This window comes from Pseudopodoces humilis, chromosome 8, assembly GCF_049639895.1.
Source record: "Pseudopodoces humilis isolate 2021_Gansu_Grassland_sample_001 chromosome 8, ASM4963989v1, whole genome shotgun sequence".
NCBI classification, from domain to species: Eukaryota; Metazoa; Chordata; class Aves; order Passeriformes; family Paridae; genus Pseudopodoces; species Pseudopodoces humilis.
The window spans coordinates 16,990,472-17,006,030 of NC_142207.1; the positions used below are offsets into that span (position 1 = coordinate 16,990,472).

General features: G+C 34.4%; 1 protein-coding gene across 4 annotated transcripts in view; it reads right to left on the minus strand.

The window, feature by feature from the left end:
* KCNH7 (potassium voltage-gated channel subfamily H member 7) overlaps positions 1-15,559 on the minus strand; it is a 204,182-nt gene that overhangs the window by 67,384 nt on the left and 121,239 nt on the right. For 2 of the 4 annotated variants that reach the window (XM_088058813.1, XM_088058812.1), the window contains exons 4-5: positions 7,828-7,860; positions 421-849 (exon numbers count right to left, since the gene is read on the minus strand). In XM_088058813.1, coding sequence (XP_087914939.1) covers positions 421-849; positions 7,828-7,860 — 462 coding nt within the window. The remainder of the gene's footprint in view (positions 1-420; positions 850-7,827; positions 7,861-15,559) is intronic. The other 2 variants (XM_088058811.1, XM_005519743.3) reach the window with 2 other exon arrangements.

The window sequence follows — 15,559 nt, forward strand, 5'->3', positions numbered from 1 at the left end:
ACATTACTGATTTAAGAGAAATAAACTTAGTCACTGAAGTATGATTTCATACAGTAAAAGACAACCTAATATATGTAAATATAGGAGGGAATGGTACATGCAATTATATTTGATCATCTGATATGTTTTTCCCCCCAAACACCAATATTAGCTCTAAGAATGCTGGCCCCAATATTTGCTATATCCCTATAGAGAAGATCAACACCCTGATTCCATTAGTCTCCATGGAAAAGAAAAACAATATTTAGTGTACATAAGCCTGGCATATTTGGGCCCTTAATATTTTCAATGCACCTTGGAGTCATTATCTTTAGCTGGCTATATTTAGATTTGTTTACAAAGGGATGATTATTACTATGAAATACTGAAAAAATTTCTTTTTTAGTACACCAAAGAACAGTGACTGACTTTTTACCATACCTTCACTTGCGTGACGGTCCCTAAAAATGTTCTTGGGATGGACATTAAAGCCTTCTATGTCGTGTACTGAAGAGGCTCTCCGTATACTACAAATACTTTCCTTTGATCTGGAATGGGTTAGTGGATTGCTTGTCTGTATCATGTCAGGGTAAAGTCTGTCCCACTGCTGCTTAGGTGATGAGTGGTCAAGAGGTCCAGATATATTAACCAAAGGTGAACATTTACTGTGTTGAATCAGTGCTTTTGTATCATCCACTTCTGAAGGACTACAGCTTTCTTTTGTAGGTGATTTAAAGTGCTTCATTGCCACTGAGTCATCGCTGTGCTTAGATGAATCGATTATGACTGCGTCGGGGTCTTCCTGGGGTAAGGACTGCTTTCTGTATGTTAGAAGTCTCAATCCAGGTAGCCGGAACCCAAAAAGTCTGCCTACATGTAAATACACAGAAACAGAAGAAAATATTACACATTAATGTCTGATCATTAAAATCAGCTTTTTTCACAATGAAGTCATTTTTTTTACAGTGAATGATAGTATCTATTCCTAATACAATAAAATTCTTAGTAATGGAATGTTTAAATATATAAATATGATGTAAGTCCTAGTTTGTTATATTTGGGGTGTTAAAAGATTTCATAATTCAGACAGACCTAAGTTTTTGAGTGTAGAATGGGACTAGCAGCATTAATTCTACAGCCTATTTTAAGAGCTATGAGGTTCAGATGGTCCTTTCTAAATTAAAAATCTATGTATCTATAAAAGTCTGCCAGAACATGTCTAACTACTTTGCTTGGTAGTTGTTATCGTGAAATAGATATTTGTGGATTCTATTATTAGTGGAACTCCATGTGTTTATAAATGTACTGCTAATATATGCATTTATTGGCTACAGATTAAACAGGAAGATACCAGTGCTAATTTCTTGGGATAGAGAATTAATCTTTATATCAGTTTTGTTACAATCCTCTCCAATACTTACATCTGATGATTAGATGAAACAATTTTAATGAGTTTAAAATGAAAAGTAAAGGAGCAAAGTGAAGAAAAAACAGCATCACAGCTCTCAAACTTCAGTTGCACCCATACAATCCAATTATTGTTTACATTTGAATGGGATGGGCTGAGTTGGGCTTGGTGTGTTGGCAGGGGAGACTATCCTGAGTGTGTGGAAAACTAATACTTCGTGTAATGGTAAGAAATATCAGTAGCTGAGAGGAAGAGTATAATATGGTGCATAGAAAGAAACTATAGAGGAGGAATTGCAAAATTTATATAATACCCTTCTAAAAATCAAAATTTAATAATTCTGCCTCACCACGTTAATATGACCATGTTATAATGCATTACTGATTTAGCTGTCTAACTGCAGTTCAGTTATTGTAAGGCTTTGTGTAATACAACTCCTAGATGGAGGCACAGGGACTTCAGATGTACAGAAAAAAATTATGAAACTGTTTAGAAAAAGCAATTCTAAAGAAAGTTTAGTAAAATAATTCAAGTAATTTAAATGATCAGGTGTCATTGTATAAACACTGACTTAATAACTTATTGTATCTCATTGCTTTGCTACATAAGTGTTTTCAACAGTGAATCAACAGTGAAATGATTTCTTGGAGAATATTTCAAAGTATCTTCTTATTCTCTCTTGCTGGGATAAGAAGTTCTGTTTGCGATAAGATTTATTTTTTTTTTCAGTCAGTTTAAATTGCCTAACATTTGTCAATATTTACCACTGAAATCTATTGTTCCATACTGACATGTTTTGGAATAGTCTTTCTTTTATGCCTATGGTGACAGTAATTGGAGAACAACGGATGACCCATCTTAATCATTTAATGTTTTAAAATGGATGTCCTATATCTTTAGTATTGAAAATGGAATTTCATTTTGAATTCTAAATGAATGAAGGTGAGAGTACCCTGCTCAGGAAAACCTCTTTAAGAGCTAAAGCTGCTGTACTAGATGATGCCAGAGGTCCATGACTGGACCTTGATACTTTCCAGTGGTGGATACATGAAGAAGGAGATTAAGATCACTATACTGTGTTATTTTTCTCAGTAAATTTACTCAGTTTCTAGCTATCTGAATTTCAGAAACATCCTGAGCTAAAGATGGTTTGTTCAAACTACAAACTGAATGTTTGGTGTACCTTTCTTCTATGTATTTGTCTCCATGATTCTTAAAAATGATTGTAGTTTGATCTGCAAAGCATTCTATAGGAAAGAATTCCATAATTTTAGCATGTTTATGAAAAAATACTTCCCTTTACTTGCTATACACTTGTTGCCTTGGGTAGGGTTCTAGCTCTTATAAAAAATAGCTAATAATTGCTCCCTTTTTATAGTGTCAATATACTCTCTATATGTTTACAGTTTTTCATACATCTGCTGAATTAGTCTTTGTATATGTGTTCAGCAAGCTGAAGAATGCTTGTGTAACTGTATTGTGTACCTCTGATCATCCTTTTAACTCTTAGTTATTTTTTATTTCTAATGTAATCCTTTTTGACAAAGGCCTGAGCTACTCCCAGACTTAGGGATCAATGCAGTGATATAGTAGCTTTTTATTTTGACCTTAGTTTGCTTCCTTATATTTACCAATATTTCATTGCATTTTTGAATTATTTTTCTAACTGTGTTAATTTAAGATATTTCTACAAGAGCTGAGAATTTTTGTTCTTGTTTGGTAATAGATAATTTAGTCTCTAATATTGTGTCTGCAAAAAATTTCTTTTGCTGTTTTATCAGTTGGCCACTCAGCTTCCTTGCATAAGTTTTTGAATCTCATGTAATAGTCTGAATAATTTTTTGACATATGCAAACATTCTCACCTCATTGTTGGCACCTTTTTCATCCAAGTAATTGAAAATGTATTGATATTGACTATTGATAACATCCAAGTGTGTAGAAATCTGGTGATTTATTTCCAATTTTTTCCCCCTATTTTAAAATATAAATCCATGTAATGATCTTACTTTTTTGGCCTTGACAATTTTTGAAAAAGTTTGTTAAATTCTAGATATTTAGCACTGAATTTTTCACTCTAGGTATATACACACAACAGTAAAATAGACAGAAATCTCTGTTACATAAACCAGAGTCATGCATCTTTAAAACAGCAGTTAAAGGTGACAATTTTCGGTCTACACAGTGATATTCAGCAGAGTGCACCTTGTGAGTGTGTATATTTCTTCTAACTTACTAAGAATTTCTTTTAACTTACTGAGTATGCTTGAATTCTACAACTGCTCACAGTTGAAATTAGTGAAGAATGTAAAAAAAAAAATAATTTTAAAAGCACATAGAATTGAGCTGTGAAGCAGCTAATAAATCAGTTTTGAAAGCTTATTGCATCCAAAGTGAAATTAAATCTATAATTCTCTTTTTTATCAATTACACAGAAATTCTTAAAAACACCATTCATAAGGATTTCTGGCATTAGACACAGTTCAAGGCTTTTTGTTGGCACTCTATTTTAGTCGTATTCATGGTGCTGCAGATGGTCTTTTCTGCCTCACCACGTTAATATGACCATGTTATAATGCATTACTGATTTAGCTGTCTAACTGCAGTTCAGCTGGAAAGAATACTCAGTGAGAATTTTGCTTCTTGCTAGGACTTTTGGACATGAAATAGAAAACTTTGATGAGCAGCTTTTTGCTTTTCTTCTATACACTGCAATAAATACTCTCACCCTATTTCCTGCTTTTTTAATTTTCATATTCTTAAGAGAAGGAGTATTGTTGTTCTTCAGTGAACAGGTAATGAGCTACACAGTGTGTTGGACATTCATGTCTCTCCTGTAGCTAAAGTTATCAGGGGCCCCATTCAGAATTTGTGTAGTTTACGGAACTGAGCTGAGCAAGGAAGTGTAATAACACAATTTGTCATGTTGCAAAATTCATTCAGGCCTCAGGCCTGCTGTCCCAGTATAGACTGGTACTAAAAGTACCAGTGGAAGCTTTCCTGGCATCCTGTGTATGGGTGAAATCTTTTGTTTGGTAATGGACAACCCATGCTTTGTGTAAATATGATGCCAGAGCAGATGGATCATGGCTTAAAATACTCAAACATGTTTCAGATGCAACTATGAATCCTATGTACTATGAATCCAGAGATAATGTTACATTAAAGTCCTTATGTTTTATTAAAGACTAGATTGCCAAATTCTTCTTAATGCTGAGTCAGAGGTTTGTACGATTGTGTCTTCCTAAGAGCAATTGAGGAAAGCAGTTGAGGCTGAGTCACAATTCCAGACTTATATTCCACCTCCTCCTTTCAAACCTTGCTTTACTGTATAAGTAATTTGCAAATGAGTTAATCTGTTGGTCGCACTTATTCTCTGTGCCATCTCAGCTGTTAAAATTTCTAAATAGTAGAACTCAGTCCAAAAATATCACTGTAGATGATGCAGGACTCTTCTAAACTGTTTGCAGATAGAAGTGTCTCCAAAGTCTCAAATTCAAATTGACTTTTCTTGTGTTCTGGAAGTCTTTTATAATTCTGTCTCATATTTTGGGAGATCAAAGGAGAAGACATAGAATTCATGGAAGCAAAATATTTTGATTAATATTTTCAGGAAAAAAAAATGCAGGGATGAAAATAAAATAGCCTTGTTTTTAATAGAAAGCATTAATATAAAATTGCTATTAAACACTAAATACAACCATATGTAGTTTTGTGTCAGGAGGGAAAAAAAGGAAGACTGAAACTTAGTTCCCAAAAGACCTTATAAACAGCTACAATCATGGTTGCAAATTTCCTGCCCCATCATTACAATAAATAGGGTATTCCAGCAAAAAATATCTGAAAAAGGATTTATTTTGTAACCCAATACACTTTCATGGCTAGTGATTCTTGTGTCTGTTCTGTGCAAACATTTCATTAAAAGGAAGGGAAATTATATTTGGCCTGAGCATTGCCTTGATACAGTGAAGATATCCCCTAAATTTCTAGTGATGAAAATGTATATTTACATACAAGACACAGTGGATAAGTCAGAGAAATGCCTGCAACTGAGACAGTTTTTTCTTCTCTGCAATTTCTTTAGTGGTCTCTGGGTAGTAGTAGATGCTACGTGTTGTCTCCCAAAGTCTGTTTAGCCCATGTCAATGGGCTGACTGCAATCCTATCCCAAGCACTGCAGAAGGGTAGTCCTAAGAGATAGCAGCTGAAAAGTTGTGATGGCTCCTCAAAGAATAGCTCAGCCACTTTTTGTAGCACCACTAGTATTATTGTTATTTTCATGCTGAAACAAAGCAGTTATCCAAACCCCAAAATGTAAAAGCAAAAGGAAAAATACTAGCTGGTCTCAGGCTCCCTAACTAGCACCTAGATTTAGTCTATTTGTCTAAATCTTCTCTAGATTTAGACTTTCCAAAATCAAATCAAAGGAGCTCAAACGCACAAAGGGTTTGCAGAAGGTTGTCTAAGTGAGGTGTAGAAAATGTCAGGATGGTTTCCAGGTGCAATGCACCACTTCTCCCAGGCTGAGAGCGGAACCAAAGTGAGCTGTTCATGTTCCTGTACAACTTGTTAACTGTGGTAGGGTGTTGAAGAAAATCAGGTCTTGGATAGTTTCACAATGGTGAATGACTGGTCTGGCTATAATATAAACATGTTACTTTTTCAATATATAAGGTTAAAAATAGAACATACAAATCCACAATGACCAACCTATTGTACACAGATTTCCTTGACAATAGCAGGTAAGATAGGTCAATTATGACAGACTGTCCTCCAGAGCATGGGATAATTCCATGATACCTTTTTTCTGAAACTTCTCCGAAGAATAAGCAAAATTACTTTCACAGAAGTAGCACAAGTCAGACCTTTACTGAAACATTTTCTCATAATTGAATGTCTACTGTCACAGAATTCCAGGATTTAGGTAATCAGAAATACAGACAGAGACAGACATTGAATTACTGCTCAAAGGGTTGGAAATACCATCTAGCAACTCATGCAACAGACTAAAGGAAACAATTGCTTTTGAGAAATGGAATCCCTAAACACTGACAGTCTAAAATAGCAGCAAATACTTGAATGTACTCTATGCAAACACTGCAGCATGTGATGATGCCTTATTTTCTATCTGGGCACAGCAGGCCTTGGGACAAAAAATTACAGAAAGAGACAATTATGGTTTTTTCAGTTCTTTTTCCCAAAATGCATTGAAGCACACTTAAGTAGATAATTTTCTTGCTCTGCTCATTAAATAACCTAATTTATTTTCAGGAGGAATGAGCAAGGCATGTGCAATTATTAACATTAGAAACTATAACTCATAATTCTCAGACAGTGGATACACTTCTTTTTTTATCCTCTGGAATGGTCTCCTTAAAATTTGGCACTTCTTTTAGTTTCTTCTAAAATTTAAGGTTGCATGTGTCTTCAACCAATATAAGAAACCAGTAATCTTCTTTATGTTCCCTTGTATGTGAGAAAGATTTAACTTTGATATCTGCACATGGGACTCTGTCAGAATACGAAAGGAAGGGAATGAAATCTCTGACTGCTTGTGGGGCTTTGCTGTGTGTGGCTGACAAGTTAACTTAGTCTGATCAGTGTTAACAGGGTCTCCCTCAAAAGACATAATGTTTATACCCTGGAATGTTAATATGAATTGGTACATTTACCTGTTTTTCTTCCACTTGTTGATAGAAATATTATTTTATTGTATCTTATTCATTACAATTACAGGATTGCTTTTGTAAAACAGCCATATAAAAAAAAAATTGTCCTCTCAGAAAGTGGTTTTTCTTCTTTAATTTTGATTTCTTAGATATGATTAGAAGCATGAAAGAAGAAAAAAAGTAAATAACTGCAATGAAAAAATAGAAATTATTGCAGAAAATATATCTAAATTATTTGTTACCAGAACAATATTTAGCTGTCTTGGAGACACTATGGTGGGTTTTTTGTCAGTTGGAAATAAAAATAATTATTCTATCTATTAAATCAAGCTCTCAAGAAGTTCTCAACCCTTCATCACCTTGGTTGCCATAGGATAAACAATACTGCTTTTCTCTGAGACAGGAAGCTTGAAGATGCTTTCTATGTTTTAACACTGAATTCATATGCCACTATCAATTTCTGCAATGTGTTTTGTCTCATATACTGATTGAAGTTTTTTTATGCTCTGCCTACTGTTACTTTCAGTAATAATAAGATGAGAACTATCATTAAATGTGGATTTTATATGTCATATAATTATACTAAATTTAATAGTTTACCTGTTATATCTATAGTTTTGCAGAAATAAATATTCAGACAGTGAGAGCAAGAGCAATATTATGACTTGAACTCTTCTAGAAATATAAAAAAATGTAATGAGATCTTGAAATAATATAGCCAGAACAAAGCAATAAAAGAACTTTTAGGTAGAATTTTAGAAGATAGATTTACCTGAAGAAGAGCCACTTGAAAGGTTGTTACCATCTGAAATACAATTAAACTAAATTTACAAAAAGCTTTTGCTTGCAACAGATTCAAAAAAATAAACAGACTATTAAGTAAAGATGCCAGAATATCAAATTTCCACACGTTTTAGAAGAAAATTCAGGTAGATTAAATTCACATACAATATGTAATATGCAGAAGAATTGTTCTGAAAGTGGATTGACTTTTTATTTGGAAAATTTAAGAACTATTCAATTAAGAAATTTTTGATAATTACTAAGGTTTTTTTGCATAGATCAATATGTTTCCAATTACAAAGCTGGCTAAGGTTCCAGACAGAAAACTAAAGTAGGTGTACACAAACTAACATACTATTTCTCATGATATGGAACTTCTAATTAGTGAATTTTTTATTGCTAGAAAATGACAATTTAATTTGGATGAAACTTGATAAAAAGTTGAAGAATTCATAATTTCCATCCAAAGAACAGACTTTATTCACTGACACTTGTTTAGAATATGAGCTTAGCTTCATATTCCTGATAGGCCTCACTTATTTCACATCTTCATGGCAAGAACTCTTTAGACTGTGTGTCCTTGCCAGTTGCTCTCAGGTCTATGAAATGCCCAACTTGCCTGGGCGTTTAAAACAATCAAGTACTAATGATAGGATTCCATGCTTTAGAAGTAAGACATGGTGGATGTAAACTCCCTCATTTTTATCTATGGATCTATTTTGTTTGCTTATCTTAAAGCAAGCATTTTCATGTTGAAGACTATATATAAAAAACATATTTCTTGTAAACAATATTCATCTAAAAGCTTCTCAAATTCATTTGAATTTTTTTCTGCTTTCTAGTAGAGTAATGTTGTCTAAGCTTGAGATACCCTGATAGTTTTGACTTTTTTTCCTCTTCAAGGTCAGAATCTGTAATTCTATTTAGCAAGTGCACAGATGTGTTAAGTTCTCTGTGCAAATTCTTATTATGAATAATAGAGATGTGTCTCTTTCTTCCATCAGAGAATGAAGTAAAATTCACTACCTTTGTACTTTCCTGAGGGTATGTATTATAATGTGGGATGACTTCAGAAAATCATTATCCTAGCCTTCAAGTTACCTCACTGAACTCGCCCTGTTTTAAATGTCCTGAAAGGAACAGCTAGATAGGAGACCTGTTAAAAATTAATAAAAATATATCACTGGAAGATCTGTGTGATATGTATAAGTTGCCTCCACTGAAAGCTACTGAAAGCTGTGTCACTCCCTCTTTTTCATTTTCAATCTCTTTAATCAGAGATTGCTTTTTTTTTTTTTCTGAATGTTTGTACAAGATAAAGCAGAATCTCTCTGATCGTAGCTGGGTGAGGCTGTAATTTAAACAGCTAATTACAGTTCAAGGAATCCAGGGAGGATTCCTTTCTGAGCTGAGCCCCAACTGCAGCCATCATGAGGAAACAGAAGTAGAGCTACCCCAGTCGTATTTCTCTGTCTATAGAAGACGACTAAGAAAAATTATTTATCACAGTGGCTGTTCTGTTAATTTAGGCAGTTAGGTGTTTGTGGAGCACTGAAGGTGCTAATAGCAGAGGTTCTTCTGTCTTTTACTGGTGATTGGTGTTTGGACATATTCCTTTGCTAAGAGTTCAACGCTGTTTCAGTTTGTCTAACATTTACTGTAATTTACCTTGGAGACAAATATGCATAATTGACACTGGCGTTTTCAGAACTATGCTGCTGGTCCACTAGATAGAAACCTTTGTCCTCCTGAACACAATTTTTCTTCACTAGCCTGCACTGAAGATGAATTTGCTTCCCGTAGTGCCGCTAAAAATAAGATCCTGGACAAATTTCTCATTACATTTGGGCAAAGTCAGGGGGTTGCTCTTATACGTGTCATATTCTATGAGGAAAAATTGCATGCATCAAACAGTACACAGTGTTTCATGACAACACTGCAGCCCTAATATATCTAGGACTAAAAATATGTGCTTGCCTTTCACTAAACTACTATACTTCATTATATAGCAAAGTGCTTTGCACAGAGGAAAGCAAATACCGTGTTTTTGAGCTAGCTCTTTGACTGGAAGGAAAGGCCTGATTTTAATTGCAGTTGTGTTTGTTTACATCAGTGTATGGAGTGTTCTCTGCTTCTCAGATGTAACTCCAGTGCTAGGGCCAAGAAAGAGGAAAACTTGCTGAGGAGTAACCACCTTGAAGTTGCTTCAAAGGTTTTCTGATTATAGTTTTGGCTATTTTAAGAATATTATTAGCCTCTTCACTTTATTTGAACGTTATCCAAAGAAATTTATTATCCATTTATTGGATGCATAACAGATCATCTCATTTCCTTCACAGAAAGAAACCCAAGAAATTATTCCAGGGTGTCTTTATTAGACCTAGAGATTTTCAAATGATAAAATGATAAAATCCTGAAATATCCCTCTTTGGCAGAATGCAATTACATGTTTAATTAAATAATTTTCTGGGCCTTCTCCCATGAGGAAATAAACACGGTGTTTGGGAACCAATATTTGGCTTTTAGGTTAGTACTTTTAGCTAGTCAAACTGTTTTGAAATTAAAGGAAAAAAACTTGTGATAAAGTTACCTCAACTGCCTAGATATTTTAGCCTACTGAATAATAGAAATTTTGATCTAGACAGGGCTGGATTAAATGTTAGAAAATGACCTAAATAATAGGTCAGTAAAAAGGTAAAATGCTCTAAGTGGGGCAGAAAATTAAGACAACTCAGAATTAATTTCTGAAAGGTTTTTCTCATTACAATCCCGTAAATGGTCTCTTTTGAGCAGAAAACTTGTAGCCACATTCTACATATTGAAGTCGGTATCTTCAGATGTATGTGTTTCTGTCAGTTTGAATTGGCTGTTGATTTTCTGGGTTCAATCTGTGATGGTTGATTTTGATATCTTGTGTTCACTAGTTTTACAGACAAGAAGTATTTCTAATCTTTGAGGAATAGAATCAGGTGCCATGAGAAAATAGTAATTTATGCCACTACTTCTATAAATTGCTTTAAAATCTCCTCATAAAATAATGGAGTGGATTTTTTTGAGATTTGGGAATAAAATTGGACTCTAATGGATATAAAACACATATTTACACCCAGAAGTTATAGCTTAACACTTTATAATAAGGATTTTAATGAAGTTTCAACACATTGAATGGGAAATCATATATTATTTTGGTTAACAACAGCTACTAGTAGATCAATTTAATTATAATTTCCTAGTGTTCAAAGAAATTTTTTGCTGAGGTGGTAAAAAATGACATCTCTTCTTAATTTAGTTCATTGTAGAAAATCTGTGCAAAGCTCTGTGTTCTTTTTTACAGTGAGTCTAACAGGAAGGAGTTTTCTTTTACCAGAGTATCTTACTAAATATACATTATTTATGCATTATTTCAGTTGGAGCTCAAAATTTTATACAGCTTTGCAAATGGTTAGATCCATGAAAATTTATGAACTACATTTTTGGGAATAATTTTTCATCATTATAGTGGCAATCAAGCAAATGTTAGTGTCTTAGAAGGTGTAAGACAGAACAGTCCATATGAACTGCTAGAGATGAGTAAAATCCATTTTTAGGGCTTATGTAGCTCAAAACTATCAGTCTTAACACTTCAATACACTACACAAATATTGATTAATTTACAAAATAGCTATTTATGTCTTCAAGTGTTTCACATAAAAAATGAGGTGGGGTAAAGTTATTAAGTGTTTTTTTATCTTTGGGTATAGATGTTAATTTCTGGAATTCTAACAGGTTTACATCATCTAAGAAAACTCAATGCAAAAGCAAAAAACATATTAGAAAAGAATTGAAGTAAGAATGAGTAGAACTCTCATATATGGAAATGAGACAAAGCTTAGAAAGATTGAATGATGAATGGGCATCTATAGCAGAAATTGGCTTCTCTAAGTCTCACTTTAAGTGCACATTGTACACATATATTCTTACTGGACAAGAGGATGTTACCCAGCTGTGGGATAAGTACGTACAGAAGAAATTTCTGCATGTCTCTGAATGCAAAGATGGAACAGGGGTAGTATTAAATAAGTTTGATTAGAAGTTTAAATGAAAAGATATGGAAAAAGTTTTGGGCTATACCCTTTTTTCCTAAAAAAAAAAAAAGAGCTATATATGAACAAAAGCTTCCTTAGTTTTACTAGGGAACTGGCATACATTGGAAAATAGAATTGTGGCAAAGTACAAAAACAATGAAACAGAAGAGTGAAAAACCAGTTGGATGTGATTTATTAACAGGGTTAATGCATGCTAGGATATTCCAAAATTTCACTATTCGGTTGTACAAAAACTCTTCCCATTGCCAATGAGAACTGAAGATAAATTCTTGCCAGAAAAAATTAGGATCAACTGAAAGGACTTTTACACTGCTATTGTGAAGTCACTATCGTCACTTTTCACATTACTGTCTATTCAGACATTTGCTGCATATAAAATAGGAACTCTTGAACACCAGACTAAGAAGAATTCTATTTATACTCAAATGTGCTCATCAAACTCCTGAATCATACCTTTTCCTTTTAATAATCTATTATTATCATCATCTGCCAAGCCCAGTGCTGACTCAGAACCTGTGTTAGCCATCATCCTGGCACATAACAAAAGACAGGATCCTTGTACTAGAGAGCTCACAAACACTGTTGAAAGTATCTGTCAGTATTCAGCTGATAAAATTTTAAGTTTTCTCCTGTCCAGAGCTAAATGCAGTCACTGAGCTAAACCTAAAAGTTGTCGTCTTCCATAGGTCTTAATTTGTTCAGAGGGCCCTCAGCCCTTTAACAGATTGAAACCCCTCTTTTCTTCATGGCATGAAATGCTTTTTTATTACATTGCATTAGATTTTGCAGAATCTCAGAATATTCTGAAATGGAAGGATCAGTGAGTCCAGCTCTTATGTGAATGACCCATACAGGGGTCAACAACCATCCATAACCTCAGTGTTATTAGCACTCTGCTGTAATCAACTGAACTCACCTCAGTAGCAATTTCTGTCATGAGGAGCCTTATGGTAACTGTTAGTGTTCATAACTGCTGGCTGCAGCTTGCAGAATAGATGCTTTTAGAAAAAAGGAAAGGCTTTTCAAAGATAACACTTGATAAATTTGATCAACTCTTGATAAATCCATTAGAGGAAAGATGAAAGTATGAAATGTTATCTTGTTTTCTAGGGTCAGGAAAACAGCTGCAATCTATTTGCTTCCTAATAACTTTATTTCTCTCCTGCAACCTGACTCAGTCATTTTCTTCTGCTCTCGTGTTGAAAAGGCATTCTAATATGAGAAAACAGTCTAAGGAGCTCTGGAATGAAATCTCTCATGATCTGCATGCTTCTGGGTAGTAGATGTTAATGTAATCTGAAATCTTTGTCTTTTGTCATTAGCAGTTGCTTTCATGGTTGTTTCTCAGAGATGTATTGCACTTGTTTGTCTGGTTCCTTCTCTATTTTTATTGTCTAAATTGCTGCATTTGAAGAGATTTTGTTACCTCCCCCTCCCCCCCCGCCCCTGAACCGGTACCTATTACTGTCCATTTTGTGTGTGATCCCGTGAAAAGAGCTCACCTGTTTTACCTCCTCTAAATAGGGAATGATGATGAAAAACTAACTCCTGGAGACTCTGCTGCACACTTTTCTTATGCTGGGAACGTGGCTTTAAAAAACATGATTTTACTGGTAAACAATCCACCTGTTTTGACTTCTTTTCTAGCTTGTTGGTGTCTCTCTGCCTTTTCTATATTTCAAGGCTTTTGTCTGTTTTAGTTTAAAACCACCATTGAACTGTACACAATATCCTGCAGTTATTTCTGGATGTTTTGCATAGCTTGGCCTCTTTCTTGCCAAGAGAAATTTTTGGTTATGTAGCATATTTTGTATCACCATCCATCACATCCGGCCCACGTAACAGTCTGCTCTGAAACCACAAGCAACTCAGTAGAAGACGGAGCAGCCATGTGCCTGCTCTATTTTCTGCCAATTTCTGGCATCTGGCTGTACCCACTAGCAGGAAAATGGTTCAAGTCACCTTTCCTTGCCTCCTTTTACACCTTGATCTCTCTCTGTGAGAGATCAGTTACATACTGAGCTTGTTAATCTTTCAAGAACTTTCAGCAAGGAAATCCCCTGTGTATGTCAGGTGTAAATAAAAAAAGAGCAGGATGTTTTGACAAAGTTGGGGTATTTTTTGCAGATTTCCTCTTTAGTGGCTTTTCACTTTAAAATGCAGCAAGCGATAACACTTGAAACTGTACAATGATGTGTCACAGATATCTGAACAAAATGTTCTTTTTCAAGATATGAAGCTCTGTTTTTTCTCCCCAATTGGTATTTTACCTTCTATTTCATCCATAAAACCACAGTAAACATGGACAAGTTGAACAATTTTACCTATGTTATAAAATTGCTTTTTAAATGGAGAAAGTAAGATGTTTCAAACTCACAAAACCATGGTATACTAAAATAAAACCAGAATATGGGTAGGGTATTGCCCTGAAAATTAAGCCTTCTGATAATGTTTTCATAGTTTTAGTTACTTTCCCATGAACGTTCTGTAAACATAAGTTGTTTATGGTATTCCTTCTAAGAAACGTCTTTTGATGGATGTTTCACATGACCAGTGTGCTTGGGAAGGTGCTAACTTAATTATCCAATCCCTGGTCATTGTTGAGAATCTATAAATACTGAAGTCAGACAATAAAGGTCCCTTTTTCTGCTCTGATACTGAGAGGTGTTTGTGTGAATCATTTTGTGTCCTCTAGTGACAGTAGGGTGTGCCCAATTTTTTTCTGACGCAATTTTTAAATTTTTCTTACACTCCTTAATAGGCTTTTAACTGTATCATTAGCAGAAAAAAAGCATTTTCTTGGTATCTCAAAAAAAATCCCAACAAAAAACTGTTGTGTTGGTTATCAAAAAAACCCAAACAGTGCGAAACAGACTAAGAAAAGGAAGTATAAACCACGAGATTTTAAATATATACTATAAAGACTATTTACAAAGGCTTTTTTAAAAAATATGATATTTGGTGAACAAAAAATTATTTGCAGACTGCAAGTTTCCAGTAATGGAAATTTTCTTTGCCACACCCAGTCATTGTAAGGTTCTATGGACACTTCAGGTACTGTGTAGTGTTTGCATCAAGAAAGTTCTCTCCTTGCTTCTCAGAGTGAGAACTGTACCAGCCTTTATTTCCTAACTAGAGAAAACTGAAGTGCTGATTTAACAATTGGAATACTTATGTACCTTTATTGTACTAATGTTAAAGATTATCTCACTGTGAAAAGGTGTTTTCCAAGTGTTAATGCTCACTGTTAGAACATGCTCTGCTTTACTAAGAGCTTGTACAAATGGGATGTGTTCTGGGAAATCTTGTAGTAAGAGTAGATTAGGTGAGTGGCGATACAAAGCAGAAGGATCGTGTGCTGCTGCTGCACACAGTGAAGGTCAGCAAAAGAGCACATGCTCTGCAGATAGTGGGACAGAAAGCTACAAAATGTATTTGTACAAGAAGTGGACATTTGTGTTGAAATTTCTAATTTTGACAATAGTTTTGTTCCAGAGTGGAATGAAAGCAAAAGCATTTCCTGTATATCCACCCCTTCCATCCTTCAAGTCAATCTAAATACTTCCATTTGATAAGATCAGGATATTTAATTATGTTTTAACTGATTTTTATATTTTATAGTCTAATTTAATCACA